Below are 21,385 nucleotides of genomic sequence, written 5' to 3'. Positions count from 1 at the left end.
ACACACACACACACACAGATACACAAAAGCAAACCCAAACATGCACACGCTCATTTACATACACAAAAGTCCCAAGAGTAGTGGATGGAGTAAGAGATGGAGACAAATTGACAAGCGTATATATTTTTTTTTTGCGTAGAGAATGCAGGACTGAGCGGCAGTCATATTTTGTACCACATTGCGGTACATCTAGTTTGTGTAATGTTGAAGCCTTTCTTTGGGGCAATACCAAAATGATCCATTAGATGACAGTATGATAACATAGATTATATGTGTTGGCATATCTCAGATTACACACAGGAATCAACTAACTCAATCACAACTAGAAAATGTAATTTCGAGGAAATTACCAGTGCGTGAAAATGCAAAACATACTGTATATTAATATAAAATGCAAAACAAACTTTTATTTGGAAACAGTTGTGGGCAGAGGAAACAGTTGGCAGGAGTCATAGTTGATAACAACTGACAGTTAAAATGGCTGAACAGTTAGTTGAGTAGTTTAAATAGTTACATTATTTAATAGTGAATTATTGTAGTGAGGATATTTATTTTGAAACAGTTGTGGGCAGAGGAAATAGTTGAACAGGATCTGTAGAGAGCCAGATTGTATGCTTAAGTATATAGTTTAAAAGTTAAATGTAGATAGTGTAATGGATGTTGATAGACAGAAAGTTGAATGGATGTTGACAGGCAGATTGTTTAATGGATGTTGATGGGATAGTTTAATGGGTGGATGAGTGAATGGTTTGAAGAGGATGAATGGTTAGAAAGTTGGATGGAATGTGCCTTATATCTTTGTAGAATGGAGATACACAGAGAGAGTTGGCCTAGTTGAGCAGAAAGCAGTTGATACAGGTGCAATCCGTTTAACTGGCTTTTTGATGGGGCCTAGTTGAGCAGCTGGAAGTTGATACAGGTGCAAATAAAGTTAATTAGCCCATTGTGATGTCATAGTGCCAATGCAAAGTCTATGGGGAAAAATAAGCTTGTTTTTTATTAATATCTCAAAAAGTATAAAGTTTACAAAAGTGAAAAATACATTCCTCAAGTGTCCTTTTCAAGACCTACGTTACAAAGTTTGAACAAAGTTTCTACGTTAAACGGTTGAAGCTGAATTAGACGCAGAAATTTGGTGGGAAGAAGAAGACTTTATAAGATAACAGAACAGTGCATTTTCATGCACTGTAATTAATTTAAATGACAAATAAACACACAACACAACCCAGTAGAGGGGTGAAAAAATAAATGATTTACAGCTTGAAATACATTCACAGAATTAATATCAAGGCTTAGCAGAATCAGACTCTGATGACCTAATGATCGAGCTTCAGAGTTTATATGAAAAACTTCCCATTCCCATTAGCTCACTATCAAACCAAAAGGTAGTGAAATGTATTGAAGCAGGATTGAGATCAAGATATATTTTACAGCTCTTGGGTTTCCAGGGAGACCTCTTGTTGATCCAGTCGGGCAGGATAAAATCACCCTCACATGAGGGAAATTCAGTGGAAGGCCGTTCTTTGTTTTTTTTTGTCTTTTATCACGGTATCACAGAATCTCACCCATTGTTTTTAGGAGCTGATCCTCCTTTCCTACCCATCTCATTCTTTATTTTCACTCTTTAAGAAAAGTATGGTTCCATTTCATTAACGGCTTTCAGCTTGAGTAAACCTGAGTAAACCTGAAATCGCTACAACAGGTAAATGATTCTTCCATGACACCTTGGCTGAGATACAAGGAGGCTTACAAGACTATTAGTATAATGCATTATCCTGCGCTACACCTTAAAGGCGTATCTGCTGTGTGTCTGTAAATTAAAAGCCATAAATTCAGCCTTAGAAGGTTTTAGCAATTAGGACCAATCACCTGTCAACCACATTTCCCTTTTATAAGTGTGGTTTGGAAGGCAAGACAGAAATGTCAGAGCAGATAATTAAGCATGCAATATTTACATTTTGGAGAGATATGTACTGAATGAGGAAACACAATCACAGTTTTTACTGAATACTGAGCGTCCCGAAAAAAATCACTGATGTTTAAAAAAAAAAAAACATGAAAGAGGAAGAGATGAGCAACTACCATAGAGACCCCCCCCCCTTGGTAAAATCAGCATGGAGTGAGGGCTCTTGCAGTGATCGCCTTACCTTCCACACCCCCACACACCATACATTGTTCACCTTCCCAGTATTTACAAGTAAGCATCTTATTACAATCATACAAATTCAACTATTGACAGTTGCATGTTTTTACAATCTGAAAGGGATGGAAAAAAAACTGGAGGCGAATGAGTGTAAGGTGATCTGAAAATAGGAGCATCACTTTTGCTTTTATGGAATTGCATCAAGCTGTTCCCTCTCTCATCACTGCACTCAAGATTATTTCCGTGCAGGATCCTCTCCTTGTCTCCTCTCCTCCTCTCCTGCTCCTCCCATCCCTCTCCTCTCAAGCATACCCTGCCTGTCTGCTTCCTCCCCTGGGCTGAAGCACCGACGTAGGTTGGCGTCACAGTGTTCTAATTTTACCACTGTTGATGCTGATGTTAAAAGAAGCGGCGGGCACCTGCTATTTCTGCTTCTACATACGCTCCCCAGGGCTGGCGAGAAGTATTAATAGATAGTTATTACGCGCTGTGTGATTTCACATCAGGGTTAACATGGAAGGCCATGCTTTGCTTTTTTATTAGCAACTTAATAGAAAAAGGTATCACGGAATCTCACCCATTGTTATTCTTACAGGAGCGAAATGGTAATTTCATATTTTTTACTCAGATTAAGAAAAGTATCTGGATCTGGAGTATCTGGATTGATATTGAGTAAACCAGAAATGTACGCTAGACCTTATAGTGTTAGGGTTTCCATGGAACAGACAGGTTTATCAAGCAGCAGGTCAATCATTTCCCTATGACACCTTGGCTGAGATACATGGAGGCTTAACTAAGACTATCAGTGTAATTCATTATCCCACGGTACACCTCAAAGGGTGTGTCAGCTGTTAGCTAGTTATTGCATCACCTATCACACACTTGACCTCCTAGCACATTACTCTCCCTATGAGGTCACTGTTCCAGATAAACTAGCATATGGGAGCAGTAGGAAATGACAAAATTATGAAAGAAACTGATGGTGACCACAGTCAACACACCCCAAATGTCACTAATGAAATATATCTCTTGATGCTCTGGATTATGAAATAGAAATTATCTGAAGCTAAGCCCTGTTCTGAGTTACTGTACAAAACTCACACACCACACTGTCTAAAATAGGAGTGGTTAGGTCTAAGAAATGTAAAAAGAGGGGAAATTATGTTATATTATTATTAGTGTTACATCAGAGTATGTCTTCCATAGCAATGCAGTTCTCTCAACGTCTTTTTCTCTGTTAGTTTAAAAATACACAGATCCTAGCACAGGCTACGATTTTGTCATAACTGAGGGGAAAAACACACCTTGTTATTGCCATCTGATGGTGATTTGTGTAGGCTGAATGTGCAGTTTGGACATCATTTTTTTTGTTCATGTTTCATATACCCACTGCAGGAATCGTCTGTCACGTAGGCTATTTCATGTCGCAGAGGTGCCAGGGAAAAATACATTCTGATTAACCCTGTTTTTTTTTTTTGCTTTTATTTTTGAGCACCTGCTAGGTCTTTCATACGAATTTTCAATAAATAGGCCTACGATCCGACAAGAACACGACAAGGCAATCTATCATGGTGTCCTTACATAGAGCCATCCGTCAGTCTAAATAGTAGCCTCTCATTAGCCCAATTATTAGTAGCATATAATATTCCTTGGGCTAATGCTTACAAGACGTCTATAAGAGCCAACAAATCAGAAACGTGTGCTTATCTTCCCCATAACTGCAATACAACACACCAGCATACTTGTTAATACCGATCCTTGATCACAAGATTCATTATCTGTTCAGGTTGTCTGAAAGCTCTCTAGAAATTTCCATTCAAAAGAGAACAGTAATAAATTCCATATATGGACACGGAAACATGACGTTATTCCGTTGACGTGATGCGGGAAGAGGAGGAAAAGAACGCAATGACGCGGTGACGTCAGCATCGAACTCGGAGACGGAAGGCTTTTTGTCATACGCAAAAAAATCCGCGAATCCACTTAATTTGACATGACTTTGATTTTCTAGGCCCATCGTTTCACAGTTAACAGGAATAATTGTGGGTGTTGAAGCCTACATGTTTTCATGTAAGCCTATACATAACCATACAGTTCAAAGAATTAATGACAGAAATGTCAGCAATAATTTCTTGCTGTTTAAAGAAACAAACTCAAGTTTACATTTTAAATAGATTTATTGTCACGAGCTTTCCAGACAAGATTTAACTTTGCTTAATTAAGCATTCAGTATCAAGTACAAAAATAACTTTAAGTTTCATAAATTAAACACAACGTTTTCACAGAAAACTCATGTAGTGAGACCATTCAGACCATAGTAAGACAAACATTTTTGTGGAAACAAATTCACTCACATTCTTACAACATGTAACAAATCTCTTGATATCTATTGCTCTGAGCTTATGTCAGCAGCACCTAAATAACTCCATTATCTAGCACCAATAAAATATTAGAACTACAAATTTAACCAAACTATATTTATGTAGAACTGGTTAAACCATGCTTTAGCTTGCTACATAATAAAGAGGCTGAGGAGGATGATAAATAGGGTAACTACAATATATATTTTATAAAGTTTGTTTGTTGTTCGTCTTCTCTATAGCCTTGTGATCAACTTAGCATTATGATGTATAAACATTTATGTTGTAGATGGCTGTTACAAGGCCAGCAGGGTGGGGGAACTGAGAGAATCTGAGGACTGGTCGTTGCTGCTGCTACCCCTGCGATGGGCCAGTCCACAGGTTGGGAGAGCTTCACTCTCGGGATAGGTAAACGTGAAGGAAGACGTGTAGGTGGTGCAGGCAGGGGTGCAGGTGACTACCGGCGTGCACAGGGGCTCCAGGTCGTTGTTGGCTGAGGTGTAGAGAGGCTCCCAGTCCTGGGTGTACAAGGAGCTGACGAGATCCATGTCGGGGACAGAGCGCACGGTCTCCAGCTCGCTCTTGGCGAGCAAGTCCAGCGATTCCTCCAAGGAGCAGTCCAGGTCAGCCATCTTGACTGTCGTCATGTCGCTGACCACGCTAGGGCTGGAGAACAGTGAAGTGGAAGAGGTAGTGGCGATGGGGAGCTCAGTCGACCTGGAAGACCCGGCAAGGGTGCTCAGAGGTTGGGCGACTGGCTCAAGCAGGATGGAATGGGAGCAGGAAACGGGAGCTTCAGGAAAGGCCTCTGGCAGGTCTGAGGGAATCTTACAGATGGGCTTGTGAGCTGCCAGAATAAACTCCAACTTTTCCTTCTCTTTCAGCAGATTGGCAATGTCCGTCTGAAGAGCGGATTTCTCATCCTCCAACTCATCAGTTTCCTGTGAGGAGAGCAAGTGTAAGAATTTAATGTCATGTTCATACAGGTCTATGTTTGAAATGGCCATAACATGTCATACAGTGCATGTGTCAGTTCAGAAATCGAAGTTTAATACTTACAGCTTGCAGAGTATCTGTGAGTTCTCTTCTTCTGTTGCGACACTTTGCTGCAGCCATCTTGTTGCGTTCACGGCGCACTCTTTTCTTTTCCTCTTCCTCGGGGGAAAGCTATTAAAGACAATAAAAAGGGAAAGATTTAGAGTTGTTTTCAAGTATACATTTTCAGTGTATAGTAGATTATATTGACGGTCATTCTATAATGTTGATATCAAGTTGATGTATCTACCTGTTCAATTTTGCCCCTTCTCCCAGAGCTTTTAGCTCCTGCAGTCTTCAGGCCTGGGGTACGGTAGGCAGAAGTGGAGTTTGCACTGTAGGGATGTGCCCGGGTATTGGAAGGGGCCACTGAAGACACCACTGGCTGTACCATCCACCGCAAGTCAGGACAAGATGATATAGCAGTGACAGTTGGGATGAAGGAAGCACTGGTGACGCTGAGGTCTGTAAAATCCTGTAAAAAGACACCAAAACATCAGTGAAACAAGCCCATGAGGGAAAATCCATGTTATGTTATGTGCACCAGCCATTTCACCCTAAGCAAGTTAAAGAGTTTGGCTAATTTATGGACATTTGTTAAATAATATGAAATTGCGACTTCTTAAATACAAATAGCCTGTTTCAGGCATTATGCATTTTGATTTTCATCTCTAAATGTCAACAGTTAACTTACTGATGTATGCACTTATTGTTTAGAGTATCTTTGAACTTGAAGACTTCAACACTAGGCTACTATTCGAACTGGGATAGCCGCTACCCGTAGCCTGTGAGCACCCAATTCGACCACAAAAGTATAGCAAAGAAACGACCATTATTAAATGAATGAAACCATACCTGAGATTGGCTTAGTGGAGAGCCCATGCTCGATTGTGATCCGGCAGGCGACGGATAGTAACCAATGTTATCGATGTTACTGGGGGAAGCTGTGCTACAGCGTGAGGAAGAATCGCAATCCGTGTTAAAAGTGGTAAACATCATTGTAGTAATCCGAGGAAGCTTGGCTCGTCTCGTCGAATTCGGTAAATTCTCAAAAGAGTTGAGCTGTTTATGTTCCTCTGTTGCAGGATCGCTGTCCCTGCCTGTAGAATCCTTTTTCGTATTGCTTGATCCTTTGCTTGTGAAGTGCAAAGTTTGTACTGACTACTTCCCGACTTCGCTTCTAATATATATATTCAGAGCTAGTGACGTAGTAAGGGGCGGGGTGACTAGAGAAAAAAATTGTTCTTACAGTAAAAACTACGGTTCTAAACACACATAATCAATACTGCTGAACAATTATGTCGTATTTATCGATCTGTGGGAATCTATAGAAAAGTAATTCATTTTTATAAGTGATTTATTTAAGCCTAAGTGATTAAATATCTGTAATCGGGCTCCTTACGACTGCAGAGTCGAACGTTCCATGGCAGGGTATCCCGAAAAATACGTCACACACCTAATATGGAATGCATCCTGAAAGGGCGGGACTTACGGGAAATGCACTGTGCCGACTGTGCCCCTAACATCAGATGCAATTGGCTGACAGTAACATGACGTTATGTAAGCACAATAGCCTACAGAGGTTGAGTGAACTTGTGGACGACATAAACAATGTATAAACAATGCAACCCATTTTTTTCATTCTTTACTTTTTGCATCGATTGTTCACGAAATAAATTATTGACTATAAGGAGATTTTATGGGGAACACAATGACCTTTTAATTAGCAAAGAACGTATAGGTAACTTTAACTGCGTTATATTCTTCATTGGCCATAGGCCTATAAGTATCTAGGCTATGTAAGCCTATATCTTATTTACATTGACCTACAAACGTAGGCTATAGACCTAGGTAGTCTGAACTGCCTGAGCAAGCAGTATTATGATTATGCAATGTCTGTTTTTTGCCGATGTTTATCTTGCCTACCTTTGTGGAATGCAAAGGGTGTGTCTGCCGTTTAGACTGGCAGAAGATGTTCTCATGTAGATTTCCCTTGGGTGTTCCTAGTCATGTTGTAACCCAAGCTTACTTCAAAGACATATGGGCTTGACCTAGTGCCTTTTGCAGGAGCTGGGGGGGTAGCAGCCCGCTCTGTGAACACCTTTTGTCCTAGGCCTCTCTTTTTAAGCCAGTCAGTTTAGGATGCTTTTCAGAAGACACTATCAATTAGTCAGTAGACTGCATCTAAGAATAAATATTTGTATTCATGTTTAGGTCTGTCCTTATAAGATAGGCCTACAGGCCTAGCCCCAACTAAGCATAGCCTATTTTTGAATTATTATTATTATTATTATTATTATTATTATTATTATTATTATTATTAGACTATTATTATTTGTAGGCTCTTTACCATTTACTATTTTATCTTATGGACTAGTTTACTCCTCTTCAAAATTAAAATAATGATTAATTACAGTTTTTATATAGTTGCTAAAATGTCTGTGTCAACCAAAAACAAAAACAAGGTTATACAGCCTTATCAGCGTTCCAAGACAGATTCCCTTAGCCGTGTTTCCCAAGTTCATGTTTTGTTTGACATGTGCCGTTGCCCTGGTAACGTCCCGCCCCTTCGCGTCAGTGACGCTCAGTACACATGGTGCTGCACTGGGCAAAGTTGCGGCAAAGAGCAAACAGACCGAATGCAAACTATCACGGGTTGTTCCAAGACAACTGTTTGTTTTGTTGTTCGCAGGTTGAACAAACAAACATGAGACAAACATGATCCAGATTAGCCTTTTAGTGTAGCAGCCCTAATCTTTAGCCTAGCCTACATTATAAAACTATGCGTCCAACTAGGGTCGCTACATTTGATTTGTGAAAATCCATCTCTGTAAAAATCTCTCTTTCTCTCTATCGCACTCAAGATGCGTTCCAGTAATGTTCAAGTTGTATCTGCTGCATGATCATCCTTGCATGTCACGGAGTTGCATTCTGGCGTCGTAGTAAACATTCTCGAAGAAGAGTGAAAAGCAGTTTGCAGCAAAGCTACTATTTATTGGCTACGTTTTCGTCCCTTGGTGCCCTTGTGTGTGTGATGCGTGTGGTAGGACAATGTAGCACAATGTAGCCTAGCCTATGCAATGTTGGGACATTTCCTATTGTCTCTTACCTAGCCTATACTTGACCTGATGCACCCCTTGACGCAAACACACTCCTACTCCCTTTGGACTCCTTTCCCTGCTGCTGTCTCTTTCTGCTTTAGCCTACTGAGCAACTAGGCTAGGCCTACTAGAAAGGCTCGGCAGTTGCTAGGTAATAAGGTAAACGGTATATTTCTGCTGCCAATAAAAAAAGCATGCATTTTATATCTGTGCACGTAAGCTACACCGGTAAACACAACCAAGAAGAAAGCAGAATAGCCGTTTCATTTAAAACTAGCAAAAATTATAATCAGAAGCTCATTTTCATCAAAAACCGATTCGTGTCCCGGAAATATTAATTATCCGGGACAGTCACTAAAAAAAGAGAACAATCCCTGAAAATCCAGTAGCCTAGGCCTACGTGTGGCAACACTACGTCCGACACTAGAAGTAGCCTAGGCTAAAGAGGCAAAGCCTAATATCGCCAGCCTAATCTAACGCAAGCAAGAAAGACGACATTTCAATATATTTTCGTAGCCTATTAAAGTTACATTTTAACAACTCAAACTACATTTAAAATTCCGGGAGCTGTTTCGTCTGCATAACGGGCAGCTGACCCTCAAAGGTCTAACAGAAAATGACCAGGGGCGCGGCTGTCGGGAATCACTTGGCTCTGGCTTGAACTAGAGAGGCCAACTCTCACGCCTTCGCCTGAGTGGACGTATTACCTCATGCGAGCTATAAATAGCCAGGCGATTTCAACCAAGGAGGTCTCTTGTCTCCGTGAGAATAGTTGGTTAGCCTATAGCAAGGAGTCTCTGAAAATTAATTGTTTTCTTTCTCGTTTGACCTAGTTTAAGTAGTCTAGACTATTAATTACATGATGGGCCGATGTTTTTTGTGTGTAGACTATTATATGGCATTGGGATATTATGTTATTGTTATTAACCTATTTGTTTTAAAATAATGTATTTCGGTGATGGCACAAGCAGCGTCTCCCACGTCGCCAGATGACATTCCTTGTGAGATCGGCTTAAAATAGAATGATCACTACTACTGTAGTTTATATTCCACAATAATAATGCTGTGATAGGCTGCAATGCAGTTTGGCTGTGAGAACCGGAAATGCCATATATGGTTTTAGCAGGTTAACAGCGATTGGCTGCTTGGCTAGCAACCTGTCTGCTGTGCTGTTTGTCATAATTATCACCCTTAAAATAACATCTAAAGAGAAAGAAATGTGAGAGGCAGATTTTGATGTACAAATGTCATATATATTGACATATCCTATATATCAGAGATAAATCTATTTTACTTAGATGGATTATTGCAATACCCCAGTAACAACAGCAGTGTTAATAAAATATTCATATCTCTAATAGTGCATTCTAATACTGTAGCTGTAGGCCTAAACATGAGTTTTATTCCGGCAGGTTATTTTTCGATCAGGCTTATGCATGCTTAATGTTAGGTAATTGGCAAATAATGTGTTTATATAGACTTATAATAATGTTTTATTAACATTATTATTAGCATATGTTTCTTTAAAGTTTGACTAAAATATCTATGGCCGCTGTGAAAGAATGTTCCATAATGCAGACTGAATATATTTATGACGTCAGACTGTTCATTCATGTTGTTGCACGTGGGCCTATCATTTTGTTTTTTGTGGGGGGAGTGAGGGAGTATGGTTATAATTTTCTATTATTTGACGATATCTGTATCATTTATTTTATCACAATGCATTATTATTAGCAGTTGCCTGAGCTACTCTAAGATTTTCTTTGACTGAAAAACATAATTCGTTGTGCTAATAGGTATCTCCCTCCTTCTTGAATGGTACAGTCGCACCACACATACTTCATTCATAAAATTTAGGCTCACTATAAAACGAGTAGCCTTACAATAAAACTGCAGTTTCCAGATGTGTAAGCAGTGAGGTGACATTACACAATCAAGGGCTGAAGTTTATCTAATCACTCTGCCAGGACGCACAAATTGACTTATAGAGATTCCTGCAGATTATTAGAGATGCGTGACTTGAACGTTGACTGCGATTCCATGTCTTGCTCCTCTGTCTCCTCCGTTGAAGACACTGTCGTGATCAACCACCAGCGGTCTCCAGCTGAGTCTGTCTCCCGCGCATCGGTGTCCTCCGTGCAAAATGTGCAGGTAGGTGTGAATTGACAGTCTTTGCAATCATTCAAAGTGCACGAATGACGGAAATGTGAATGTGCTGTTGACAGCCATATGACCCTGCTTCGTTAAAAAAACATGATGTCTGTCACGTTGGTGGTTAATTGACATGTACACTTTGAACCATATCAAAGTTAATGCATTAATCAGAAGATTCCCACAATGCGCGTAACAAGTGAACACATTAAATCGAATTCTTTGCTTAAAGACGTCATAATGGATTTGAAATTGAACATATTTTCTTATGGGTTTCAGGAATCGGGTAGAGGGAGACCTGTACCAGATTATCCTTTTGTTCCAACTGTCACGTCGCAGATGTCCACAGCAGACACGCAGCCGATGGTCCATCCTACCGTCAACACAGTCTCCCCAGCATTAGGCGCTGCAAGGCACAGAAGATCACGGTGCCTTTCCCCATCGTCCTCTTCGGAGAGCGACAGCCGTGAAAAATCATCCCGCAGGAAAAGACAAAAAGATGTACGTCCGCATTCATAGGCACATGCCCATTGATTCAATGACTTTCTTTTTGAAAATGAAAATGTAATTCATGTTGCTGGCAGACTGTCACAGTGAGAACTTTAAGTGCGCACCTTCAAATTAATGATACTGAATGACCACCCATTTCTGTATGTTTTAGCTGATAAGATATTTTACCATGACATTTTTTTTTAAAATATTTTTTCTTGTAAATGTTTCAGCTCACCCCAGAGGAGGAAGAGAAGAGGATGCTCAGGAGAGAAAGGAATAAAATTGCTGCAGCCAAGTGTCGCAACAGAAGGAGAGAGCTCACAGAGAGATTACAAGATGTAAGCAGAATGTATAGCCTGTATGAGAATCTGGATTTCTCCTGCCAGTCTCCTGCACCAGTTTGTCAACCCAGTGCATCATATACATGTATATTTTAAGCCTTTGTTTGTTTTCATAGGAAACGGACAAGCTTGAGGAGGAGAAAGCCACTCTGCAAGCTGAGATAGATAATCTCATGAGAGAGAAAGCACAGCTTGAAATGGTCTTATCAGCCCACGAGCCCACCTGCAAGATCACAAAGGATGAGGAAGAGATGCAGCAGAGTCCGCATAGCCCTAATCAGCACCTGCCCCCAGTTCTTGACCCCAGGAAGGCTCCTGAGATGCTTCCATCCCTCCAGGACCTGGAAATGCATGCAGGAGGCATCTCGTCGACCACTGCGATCTTGGGCAACTCTAATATCCTGCTATGCTCCAGTGCCGTGGTGGCCACATCCGAGTTAGAGGCCTTCCTGGGAGTGAAGGAAGAGTCCTCGCGGGAGCCTGAGAGTAGCAGTGGATACGATGTGGCCCCGGCCGTCCCCGACATTGACCTCACCAATTCCCTCGGCATCTCCGACTGGGAGACACTCTACAAGTCCATGGCGGACAACCTGGAGATCCTCAACAGCCCTACTGTGATCTCCAGCCCAACGTGTGGCAGTAGCCTTCATGGGTTCGAGTTCAACTACCCAGATTTTGACAGTTTGGCAGATGACTGTGAATGTGGCGGTCAAACAAAAGGCCGATCGGATATGGTTAAAGATATTCTGAACTCCCCTACGCTTTTGGCTCTGTAGAAATTCAGAGTCTGCAGGGAAGGTTCAGGTAGACCAGGGAAACAGGTGGGAGGGGGATGTTACAAGTTTATACGTACAGGGTTGTGTAACCCATATCAATTATTCTGATAATGTTATATTTGACTGTGCCTGCACTTAAAATTGACCTCTTCCAGACACACTGTGTTCGTCTGAGTACTGTTGTTTACATCAAATGCATATTATATATATATATAAATTGTCGTCATTGGATCCTCAAATGGAAATTGAGATGTGTTATCATAAACGTAGAATGCACATAGAGATTTGGTACTGTCTGTGTTCTATGTTCTGTATGGCCTGATTGTGCCAATGTGTCAAATTGTGATGACTGACTTGAAAATATAGGCCTATCATGTGACATTTTACAACATAGTTTATTTTTTTACCTTTACATCTTTAAGGGTTTTCCAGTTATGCAAAAATGAGGTTGTAGTTCAATAAGCTTGCACAAACCATCAATGAGTTCTAACATCATATTTCAATAAAACTGTTCTAAGCATATTGTGGTAGGCCTAATGTGTTGACATTGGAATTAAAAAACAATAATAATGAATTTACTAAGAGAATGTTAATGATAACTAGATAATAAAGCTATTAGACCCACACAACTTGCACATTTTGACATTTTGCACAATGTCCTACACTTCTGCCAAAGCGCCTCTAGTCATTCAGTGCCCGCACGCACCGACGTATAGAAGACGTCAGAACGTTTTTGCATAGCACGCGATTTCGTCACACTTCCGTGTCCATATTTGGAAGTTCAATGTGATTTGCTGTTTAGTCTCTATGGCGACACGCATATCATATTTCACGGTGGAATGTTTTCCTGGAAAAGTCTGGCAGGCGGAGCTGAGAAAGGAGAGCCTGTATTTTTCCCGGAACTAAAACAGAGTGATTTTTGTAAGGCGTCTATAGCAACGCATTCTAATGCATTCTCGGTAAATAATCATGATCCATTTGCAAAGGGATTTACTGCACAGGCTAATCTATTTTACGGTAAACTGTAGATGGGACAGGGACGTCAAAAGGAGTGAATGGAACTAAACGTGTCTGGATGATCAGTTAACGTTAATCGGCCAATTGCAGAATTTAACGTTCTTGCCGTGTGTAGATGCAGTGACTTGCTATAGTTAGGCTATTTTATTAGTCATGCTTTAGTTGGATGAAACATGGAAGGACTCTGCTGTAAGTTAGCATGGGTTATCAGGGTGGTGTAGCTTTGCAGGCTGTTTTACGTAGGCCCAGTAGATAACCTAGCCTACGTATAAGATCTGCTGCAGGGGCGAGTTGTTTTAGCCCACAGTTGTGCAGTCTATCAGCGTTCCACGCAGTCATCTAATGTTAGGCTAGCTGTGTGTTTAGCCTACTTTACGCGCAATGTTTGTTGGTAGCGTTTCCTGGGCCTGTAGATGGGACAGGCTATCAAGGAGGCGGGATACATTTCACCTTGAGCCCAAATATCAAAACCTTTCGCCAGGACCTAAACTGAATCCGTTGCTTGCTACACTTTAACAAAGAGTTGCTTGGAACAGCATTCGACACGTTTTTTTCACGCGTGCGTATGCCAGTCACTATGTGCTGCCTGTATGAAGTAGTATATGGGAAATTCCAGGATTAGGGGACAATTTAGACCGATACATTTCTTAGATGTTACATTTGATGCAGAAGTTGTCAGCAGGAGTGGGACAGGAGAAACATCTCATTTTAATGGGTGTTCCACAACTATTCACTATTTTTAATCATGTAAAGGCATATTTCCAAGTCACACCATTTCTGAAAGGTGTCACTCAAACACCATAACCCCATTTCAAATCTGCAAAACTATACCAATTCTCAGCCTTTAACTCTGTTTTCAATTCCATAAAGCACTTTTTGTAAAACACCACACATAATTCTCTTAACTACAAAAATCAGAAAGTAACTTGATTTGCTTTTTCAAATACAATCTTTCAAAATGCCACACTATCCACACTATTTCACCAGTGCCTCACTCCTCACAAATAGTCATTACTGAACACTAACAAATCATTGCCTTTGTATAGATACATGCCTGTACACTGATACAGTAGATAGAAAATATGAAATACCGCATTCGGGTATTTAATTTAGCAGAAGATATGACATTTTGCATTTTGTGTGAGCAATGGCCTAGTTAAATTTGTTCGAGTTTTGAAAACAAAAAAGTTATAGAGCTTTGTAAAAAACTGTAAAGGGAAAAAAAACCTACAGCTTCTACCTCTAATGTTAATCATCTTTTTTTGTAATGCATTATGTAATGCATAGTTTTATAGCACAGTAGAGCGTAAGATATAGACAAAGGGGGTATTCCACTGGAACTGTTGGTGATTTAAATGCCTGACAGCTTGTGTCACTTTTGCATAACTGCGTAATGAGAACCCATAACTGTTTATTTCAAATGAGGTGTCCCCTCAAAGCAGGGCAGAGAGCTAGGCTATTATTAGAATACCATGGGCATGCATGTTGGGTCAATATAAAGAATCAACTAACATTTATTCTCTTTTCAGCAATTTAGGCTGTACAAAGGTTGCCTAATTTCAAGTCATGTGCAAAAATTAATTAAATTTAAGTTTATGTAATGATAGCCATGCACTGCAATCTCCTGAGAAATATTGGTGTCGCATGTGTTGCTTTATGCATATATCCTCACGTTTCCACACTGTCTTTGTATGTATATGTAAAACTAGATGTACCGCATAGCGGTACAAAATATGACCGCCGATCAGTCCTGTACAGCTGTTCCGCGAAAATAAATCACACTTCAATTTGTCTTCATATTTTACTCCATCCCCCACTCTTGAAACTTTTGTGTATGCTTGTTTGGCATGCCTGAGTGTGTGTGTGCGGCTGCACAGAAAGTAGCCTACTGGTGCTGAAAAGTTGAATAGATTGTAGAATAGCCAAAGAAGATGTAGCATTATTATAAAACCTTTAAAATCTCTAAACAATCACAAGTAGGGCAGTTCATCACAGTTCATCCATGGCAACTGATTGATGAAAGGTCATTTACACCTGTAGGCTACATTGTATTTGGGAAAAGCAAAAGGTATCAGCATAATGTTATTTATGTATTTATTTGTTTGTTTGTTTGTTTGTTTGTTTGTTTATGAACAAAAACATCTCTGTCAGTTCCATGCCATTTTCAACAGCTATCAAAAATCATATAAGGTCATTTTTGGATGGATGGATTTTTTGTGAATGTTTCTTCTACATAAGATTTTAGTCATCTTTAGTTCATGTAATACTTCATTGTCAATGCACAAATGAAGTAACAGTAGTCTGAAACGTTATTGTTAATGCACAAATTAAGTAACAGTAGTCTGAAACGAAATGCTGTTTTACATGTAACCAGTGGTGCAAATAACTGACATGTCCAAATGGGCCTTGATGAAATGCGTCGCTAGACTGTTCATACACATTTTAACGGGCCAAAGTTGAAGAACTGCATGTTGTCCGTTATTGTTCGTGCAAATATAGGCTGATTCATGTTCCCTTGCATTGTGTAACTGAGGTCCATGGCTAGTCTGGCTTTCACCAGACCAAGCTCAATCTTTTAAGAAATCAAAAAATAAATAGCGGGCAGATCAGGCTGGGTTCACCTGGCACCCGATATTGTTTAATTTTCCGATTGAGATATCCACGCTCTGGCTATTCTAAATGCAAAAATGCATCAGGGAGTTATGACAAAACTGTAACTAACAAACTAGATCCTAATAGAAATTTGCTGTTAGCTTCCCTAAGCTACAGGTAGGCTTATAAGGTAGGCCTATTTACAATTGTCAATAGGCTATGCTGGCGACACAAATCAAATCTCCTTTGGAAACCAATGGCTTACGCCTTACAGTATCAAGCGGACTTAAACTGCCATATTGTGGCGAAAAGTTGTAATAAAATTCATGCAGCTCCATGAGTTAAGGAAAGCGCGAATGAAGTAGCCACTTCTAAATGGGACCCACTACACAGTAGCTTAAGGTGTGTTGCTAAAGCAACCATAATGAAATGAAGGTGTCATTGTTTGGATACTTCACACACACGTGCTTTTTAATTTCACAGACTACAACTAAAGCTGGAATCAAAGCACATCGATTCCCCTCTCACACACCCTGCACGCACTTAAAACGAAATAAACAGGCGTCTTAGTCTCATGCATGTATAGGCAAAACTGTATCAGTAACGTTGGTAAATCTTCCATTGCACAGAATGATTTTTGTAGCACGTGCAACAAATGACAGTCGAAAGATACAATTACAGTGCTGCTATCAATTTGCTTGGTATATCCGCATTTCTAGTTTTCTACAAATGCAATCAATCAAATTGGCCTCCATCACTCAACCAACGCTAACGGTAACATTACCTAGGTCCTTATTGATATTATAAGATTAACGTACCTGCAGTAAAAACCAAGCATGTCCGATAAACATCCTCAGATTTATGTCGGCTTCAAGAAGAAATGGGAATTACATTTCATGTGAACATTGTCCTATCCTTATTAGACGTTCTCTGCGGTAAATTACAGTCCTTGTAGGAAGCGTCCATTGTTTTCTTCAACCCACTTTTAAAGGAGAAGTTCGGTGTGAAATTGACCTTAGCTGTACTGAAAGATGTTGCCGAGTACTCACATGTGTCCAATAGGCACCTTCGCTCACCCCCTAGCATTCCAAATTACGCCGTTTTTAGCTGAGTAGCTGTGGGGGCATAGCGTAGCCTATGCAACTAAATCCCTATTTTTACACAATTAAAAAGGTTCCAAGTCACTCCACACTGCATTGGTAGACTTCTGAGGGTCTTGGAACCTTTTTAATTGTGTAAAAATAGCGATTTAGCTGCATAGGCTACGCTATGCCCCCCACAGCTACTTGGCTAAAAACGGCGTAATTCGGAATGCTAGGGGGTGAGCGAAGGTGCCTATTGGACACATGTAAGTACTTGGCAACATCTTTCAGTACAGCTAAGGTCAATTTCACACCGAACTTCTCCTTTAACTTCCAACAAAATTACGTCTCACTGCAACGATGCGCCATCTAGTGGACAAACGACTACTTATCGCCAATACTGGAAATGCAGCCATGATTATGGTGATGAATATTTATTATGGCTTTCTTTTAATCCTACTGAATTTGTAATTATGTATCGGCCGTTCTAATACCGATAGTATGTGGGTGCCTGTGTGTGTGTGCATGTGTATATGTGTGCACCGCCATCTACAGGCCAATGAGTGTACAGTCACTAAATGTACACATAACCTAATTTTTTTAAGACCCCCCATGGATGAAATTCTACGAAACGTGGTATACCCCCAGAGAATGCCAGGTCAATCATACACATAAAATTTGGTGCAGTTCTGAACATCTTAACTGAAGATAGGGGCAATTAAAGCAGAATAATATTGCATTTTCATTTTTTACCGGGGGGGTGCAAATCACAAATGAGTGATTATGGGCCAGGTTGATGTGGGCCCTTGAGACCAACATACCATAAAATGTTCTTCATCCTCAGTGCCACGGTTCAGGTAGTTATTTAGGAAAAACTGCTTTTTTTGCGGTTCGGGGGGCCCAGCACGGGGGTGGAGTGGCCCCCGGGGACGAAACGAAAATTTTCCGTAAAAGTCTAGTGGGGCTACATACCCACCAAATTTCATGTGCCCCGGTGGTTCGGTGTCCCGGGTATCGTTGACCAAAAATTCAGGAAGTAGATGACGGGAAAAAAATATATATATAAATTTGACAATCCCTATATGACCGCTTCGCTAGCTTCGCTAGCTTCGGTCATAATAAACACCAGATGTGCTCTGCATCACTTTTCTGTGATCTGTTAGTGATGCATGATTGACATGTTCTGTAACCCTAAAAGGAAGAAGGAAGAGGAAGCTAAATGACAAAAATAAGTTATGAATGGACCAAATTCAAGGTTCACGTTCTGTCTGCGGTTTGCTTGCAGACATGATCTGAGTCAGAACCTTAACCTTAAGAGTTCCCTTTGTGCAAGTTTGCATGCAGGCCTAGTTTTGATGTATTTGTGTATCCTTGCTTTTCACACAGCAGCAAAACTGTGGATGGTTAGTGATTATCCACAACACAGTTGGTAAGAGATGACAAAAAAATAAACAAAAATAGTAAATATTCCATTCCATTCCATTTGGATGATAAATCACACCTTCCTATGATGAAATCAAATAGATTTTTATTTGTCACATACAATTAAAGAAGGTACAATATGCAGTATGCAGAGAAATGTCACTTCTCTGTAGTGTGCAATAATGTAAAAAAAAATACATTTACATATACAGGGATGGATTACTGCATGGGCCTAACGGGGTCACACACACACACACACACATACACATGTGACAATTAGTGAGAGAGAGAGAGAGAGGAACTAAATAGAATATTTAAGATAAATCATGTCGTGATACAGATATTGAAAGACGCTTTTCCTCAGTCTCAGTGAGGCTTTCAGGCATATTAAAAGGAAAATGAAGAGAAGTGCAGTGAATTAGCAGTATGTTACGTAGAAACACACTATTGTATCATAAAAATGGCAACTTTAAAATCGGCAGTATTTTAAATATTGTAATCTTTCAGTTTGTCATCAGGCACAAAGGTACCTGGTGTAGTAAAAGAATGTGTGTCTGATGCTATGCAAGAGTTGTAATTACTTAGAAAAAGACTTGATAAAGACGTCACTTTTTGTGCTCTTAACACCTCTAACCTTCAACTTCTAGATTCTGTTTTTTATTCCAATATACATTTAAAATTCTAACAATATTGTAAAACAAATATAATATTTATTTAGAATACTTCCCAATCTATGTTCCAGTCAGCAAAGTTAGAAGAGCTATTTTACGTATTTATGAAGCAAATATTATGAAGCATGTCCAGTCGACCTGCTGTATGTACTATCTAAATGTCTCATGGAGCTGATAAAGTTTGCAGGCGCCAGAAGTGTATCCAAGGTCAGATGACTGATAAGAAGTACATCCATAGGCCTAGTGTGGGCTCTCCTTGGAATCTAGGGTACAAAATACCCCGGTAAGGAACTCACAACTTGTTTCATTTGGTTTTCACATTGTCAGGATATTTAGGTTACCTGTTGGTCAGTGTATTTACTTTCAACAGAGTATTAAGTGAACATTCAGGAGGAGAGTACTTGGCAACCAAGAATGACATTCTATTGCTGCTTACTTTGGAATGTGGCACACCAGGTGCATTCAATCTCCATCTCATCTATTCCTTAATCCTATTTTTACACAGGAACTGATTTAGACTACACACATCTTCTTGTGTAATGGGTATCCATCAGTTCTGCTTTTTCCCAGCTTTGTAATAGCTTCCCACAACGTGTTGCTTAAATTGAACAAGACAAGTGAGACATAGATCTCCATAGGAAGTGTGCAAAAATAAAACAAAAGAGCATTGGTAAAATCTTACACACACAGGGAAGTAGATTATTTCTGAATCCCTTTTGAAACTGCAGGTGCCACAGCTGAGGTTATAATCCAGTCAATGGAAAATATGGGTCTAATTGTGCTACAAAAAATAGTCCCTATTTGTACATTGCAAGGGTGTTGTTAACTAGTCATTTTCTTGAGATGTTTTGTGATTAGACATAGGGAAATATGATTCATGTTTTTTTCTTGTGATAGTTTTGGGACTTTCAAGAAATTAAATGAAATGAAGAGTCAACGATTCACCTTGCACTTAATGAATTAGCTTAATCCTCTTAGTTATGCTTTGTATGTTCATGTTTTTGTTAATATGAGTAGCCTGCTCATTATTTTCATTGTAGGTATTTTATATTGTTATAAGTATTGATGATGATGTTATTACTATTATTAGCCTATTGTAGGCCTACAGTAGGCCTAGGCTTTTTAACTTTCACTATTAACTATAATTTAACTATTATATCAGTAAATAGGCCTACTACTATATATTATTTAACTAATAGTGTTTAAGTGTCTGCCAAATATCATACACATTAGCATAATGTAGTAGGGTACTGAGTCAGGGATGGATTACTGCACGGGCCTACCAGGCCCAGGCCCAGGGGCCCAAGGGGTCAGGGGGCCCTGAAGCCCAAGCCTTTGCATGGAATCATTGCCTCAATATCAACAAATCAGGATGTAGGCTATAAATCTGATTGAATTTAGTATTGGCCATCCCCAAAATGCACCAGAATACAGGAAATCACATCAAACAAATTAAACATTTTCTGGGGGAGAACCCCCAACCCCCCCCCCACATATACGACAATAAGTGGGGGGCCCTTAATACATCTGGGCCCAGGGGCCCGAAAGTTCATAATCCGCCCCTGTACTGAGTGCATGTGAAAGTGATAAAAAGCTATAAAATTGTTCCTTAATCCCTGTATTGTGTCACTTTTCTCATTGATTGTATATGTCTTCAAGAAAGCTTACGTATGAACCTACGTATCAACCCATTTAATCAGGAACATAATATGCAAGTCTTTGATAGAAAACAGAGTTTTGTGTAGCCTAGGCCTACATGCATGGGCAGCACACTAGATGGATGTGTTTAGAACCACGTGAGCTCATTATCACATTCGAATAGAATGTTCTGAGGAGTGGATTATTTGCACATTGGGTTTTGGGAGAAACCAATGAAGAGAAACATTCCCACCAAACTGCAGCAGACTGCAGTACAACTCCTGGCATTTGCTTCCTGAGCGTGCATTTTTACCACTAGAGGGGGATATACATCTTGACGAGAAGCAGAATAAAGTAAGCCTAGCAAAACCTGGAGAACGGAGACATGAAAACAAGTGTTAACATCACATACACGCATAACCATGGCCCTTCCTACAAATGAGGTACAGGAAAGAGGTCTTTGCAGAACCATATTTCTCTAAAATGATTGAAATGAGCAGCAGGCATATAGGTTACTCTCTGACAACAAGCCAACACTGGCACAAACCAATCCTTGAAATCCTA

At 40.0% G+C, this 21,385-nt stretch overlaps 2 protein-coding genes across 2 annotated transcripts; one reads left to right on the top strand and one right to left on the bottom strand.

Moving 5' to 3' along the window:
- Positions 1-4,301: 4,301 nt before the first annotated feature.
- fosab (v-fos FBJ murine osteosarcoma viral oncogene homolog Ab) lies at positions 4,302-6,683 on the bottom strand. Its single transcript, XM_076272395.1, has 4 exons — positions 6,394-6,683; positions 5,789-6,013; positions 5,563-5,670; positions 4,302-5,444 (listed from the first exon to the last, which is right to left on the bottom strand). The coding sequence occupies exons 1-4, from the start codon at positions 6,535-6,537 to the stop codon at positions 4,800-4,802; spliced, it is 1,122 nt and encodes a 373-aa protein (XP_076128510.1). The 5' UTR covers positions 6,538-6,683; the 3' UTR covers positions 4,302-4,799.
- A 3,966-nt stretch (positions 6,684-10,649) lies between these two features.
- LOC143109265 (protein c-Fos) lies at positions 10,650-12,432 on the top strand. Its single transcript, XM_076271922.1, has 3 exons — positions 10,650-10,790; positions 11,513-11,620; positions 11,740-12,432. Exons 1-3 carry the CDS (start codon positions 10,650-10,652, stop codon positions 12,397-12,399), a joined length of 909 nt encoding a protein of 302 aa, XP_076128037.1. The 3' UTR covers positions 12,400-12,432.
- The last annotated feature ends 8,953 nt before the right edge of the window (positions 12,433-21,385 follow it).

Source organism: Alosa pseudoharengus, unplaced genomic scaffold (genome assembly GCF_046254945.1).
Source record: "Alosa pseudoharengus isolate Yale_2024_CS ecotype anadromous, Long Island Sound unplaced genomic scaffold, YU_APseudo_1.1 YU_APseudo_1.1_scf_7, whole genome shotgun sequence".
Taxonomy (NCBI): domain Eukaryota; kingdom Metazoa; phylum Chordata; class Actinopteri; order Clupeiformes; family Clupeidae; genus Alosa; species Alosa pseudoharengus.
This window is presented reverse-complemented; position numbering and strand designations above follow the sequence as displayed.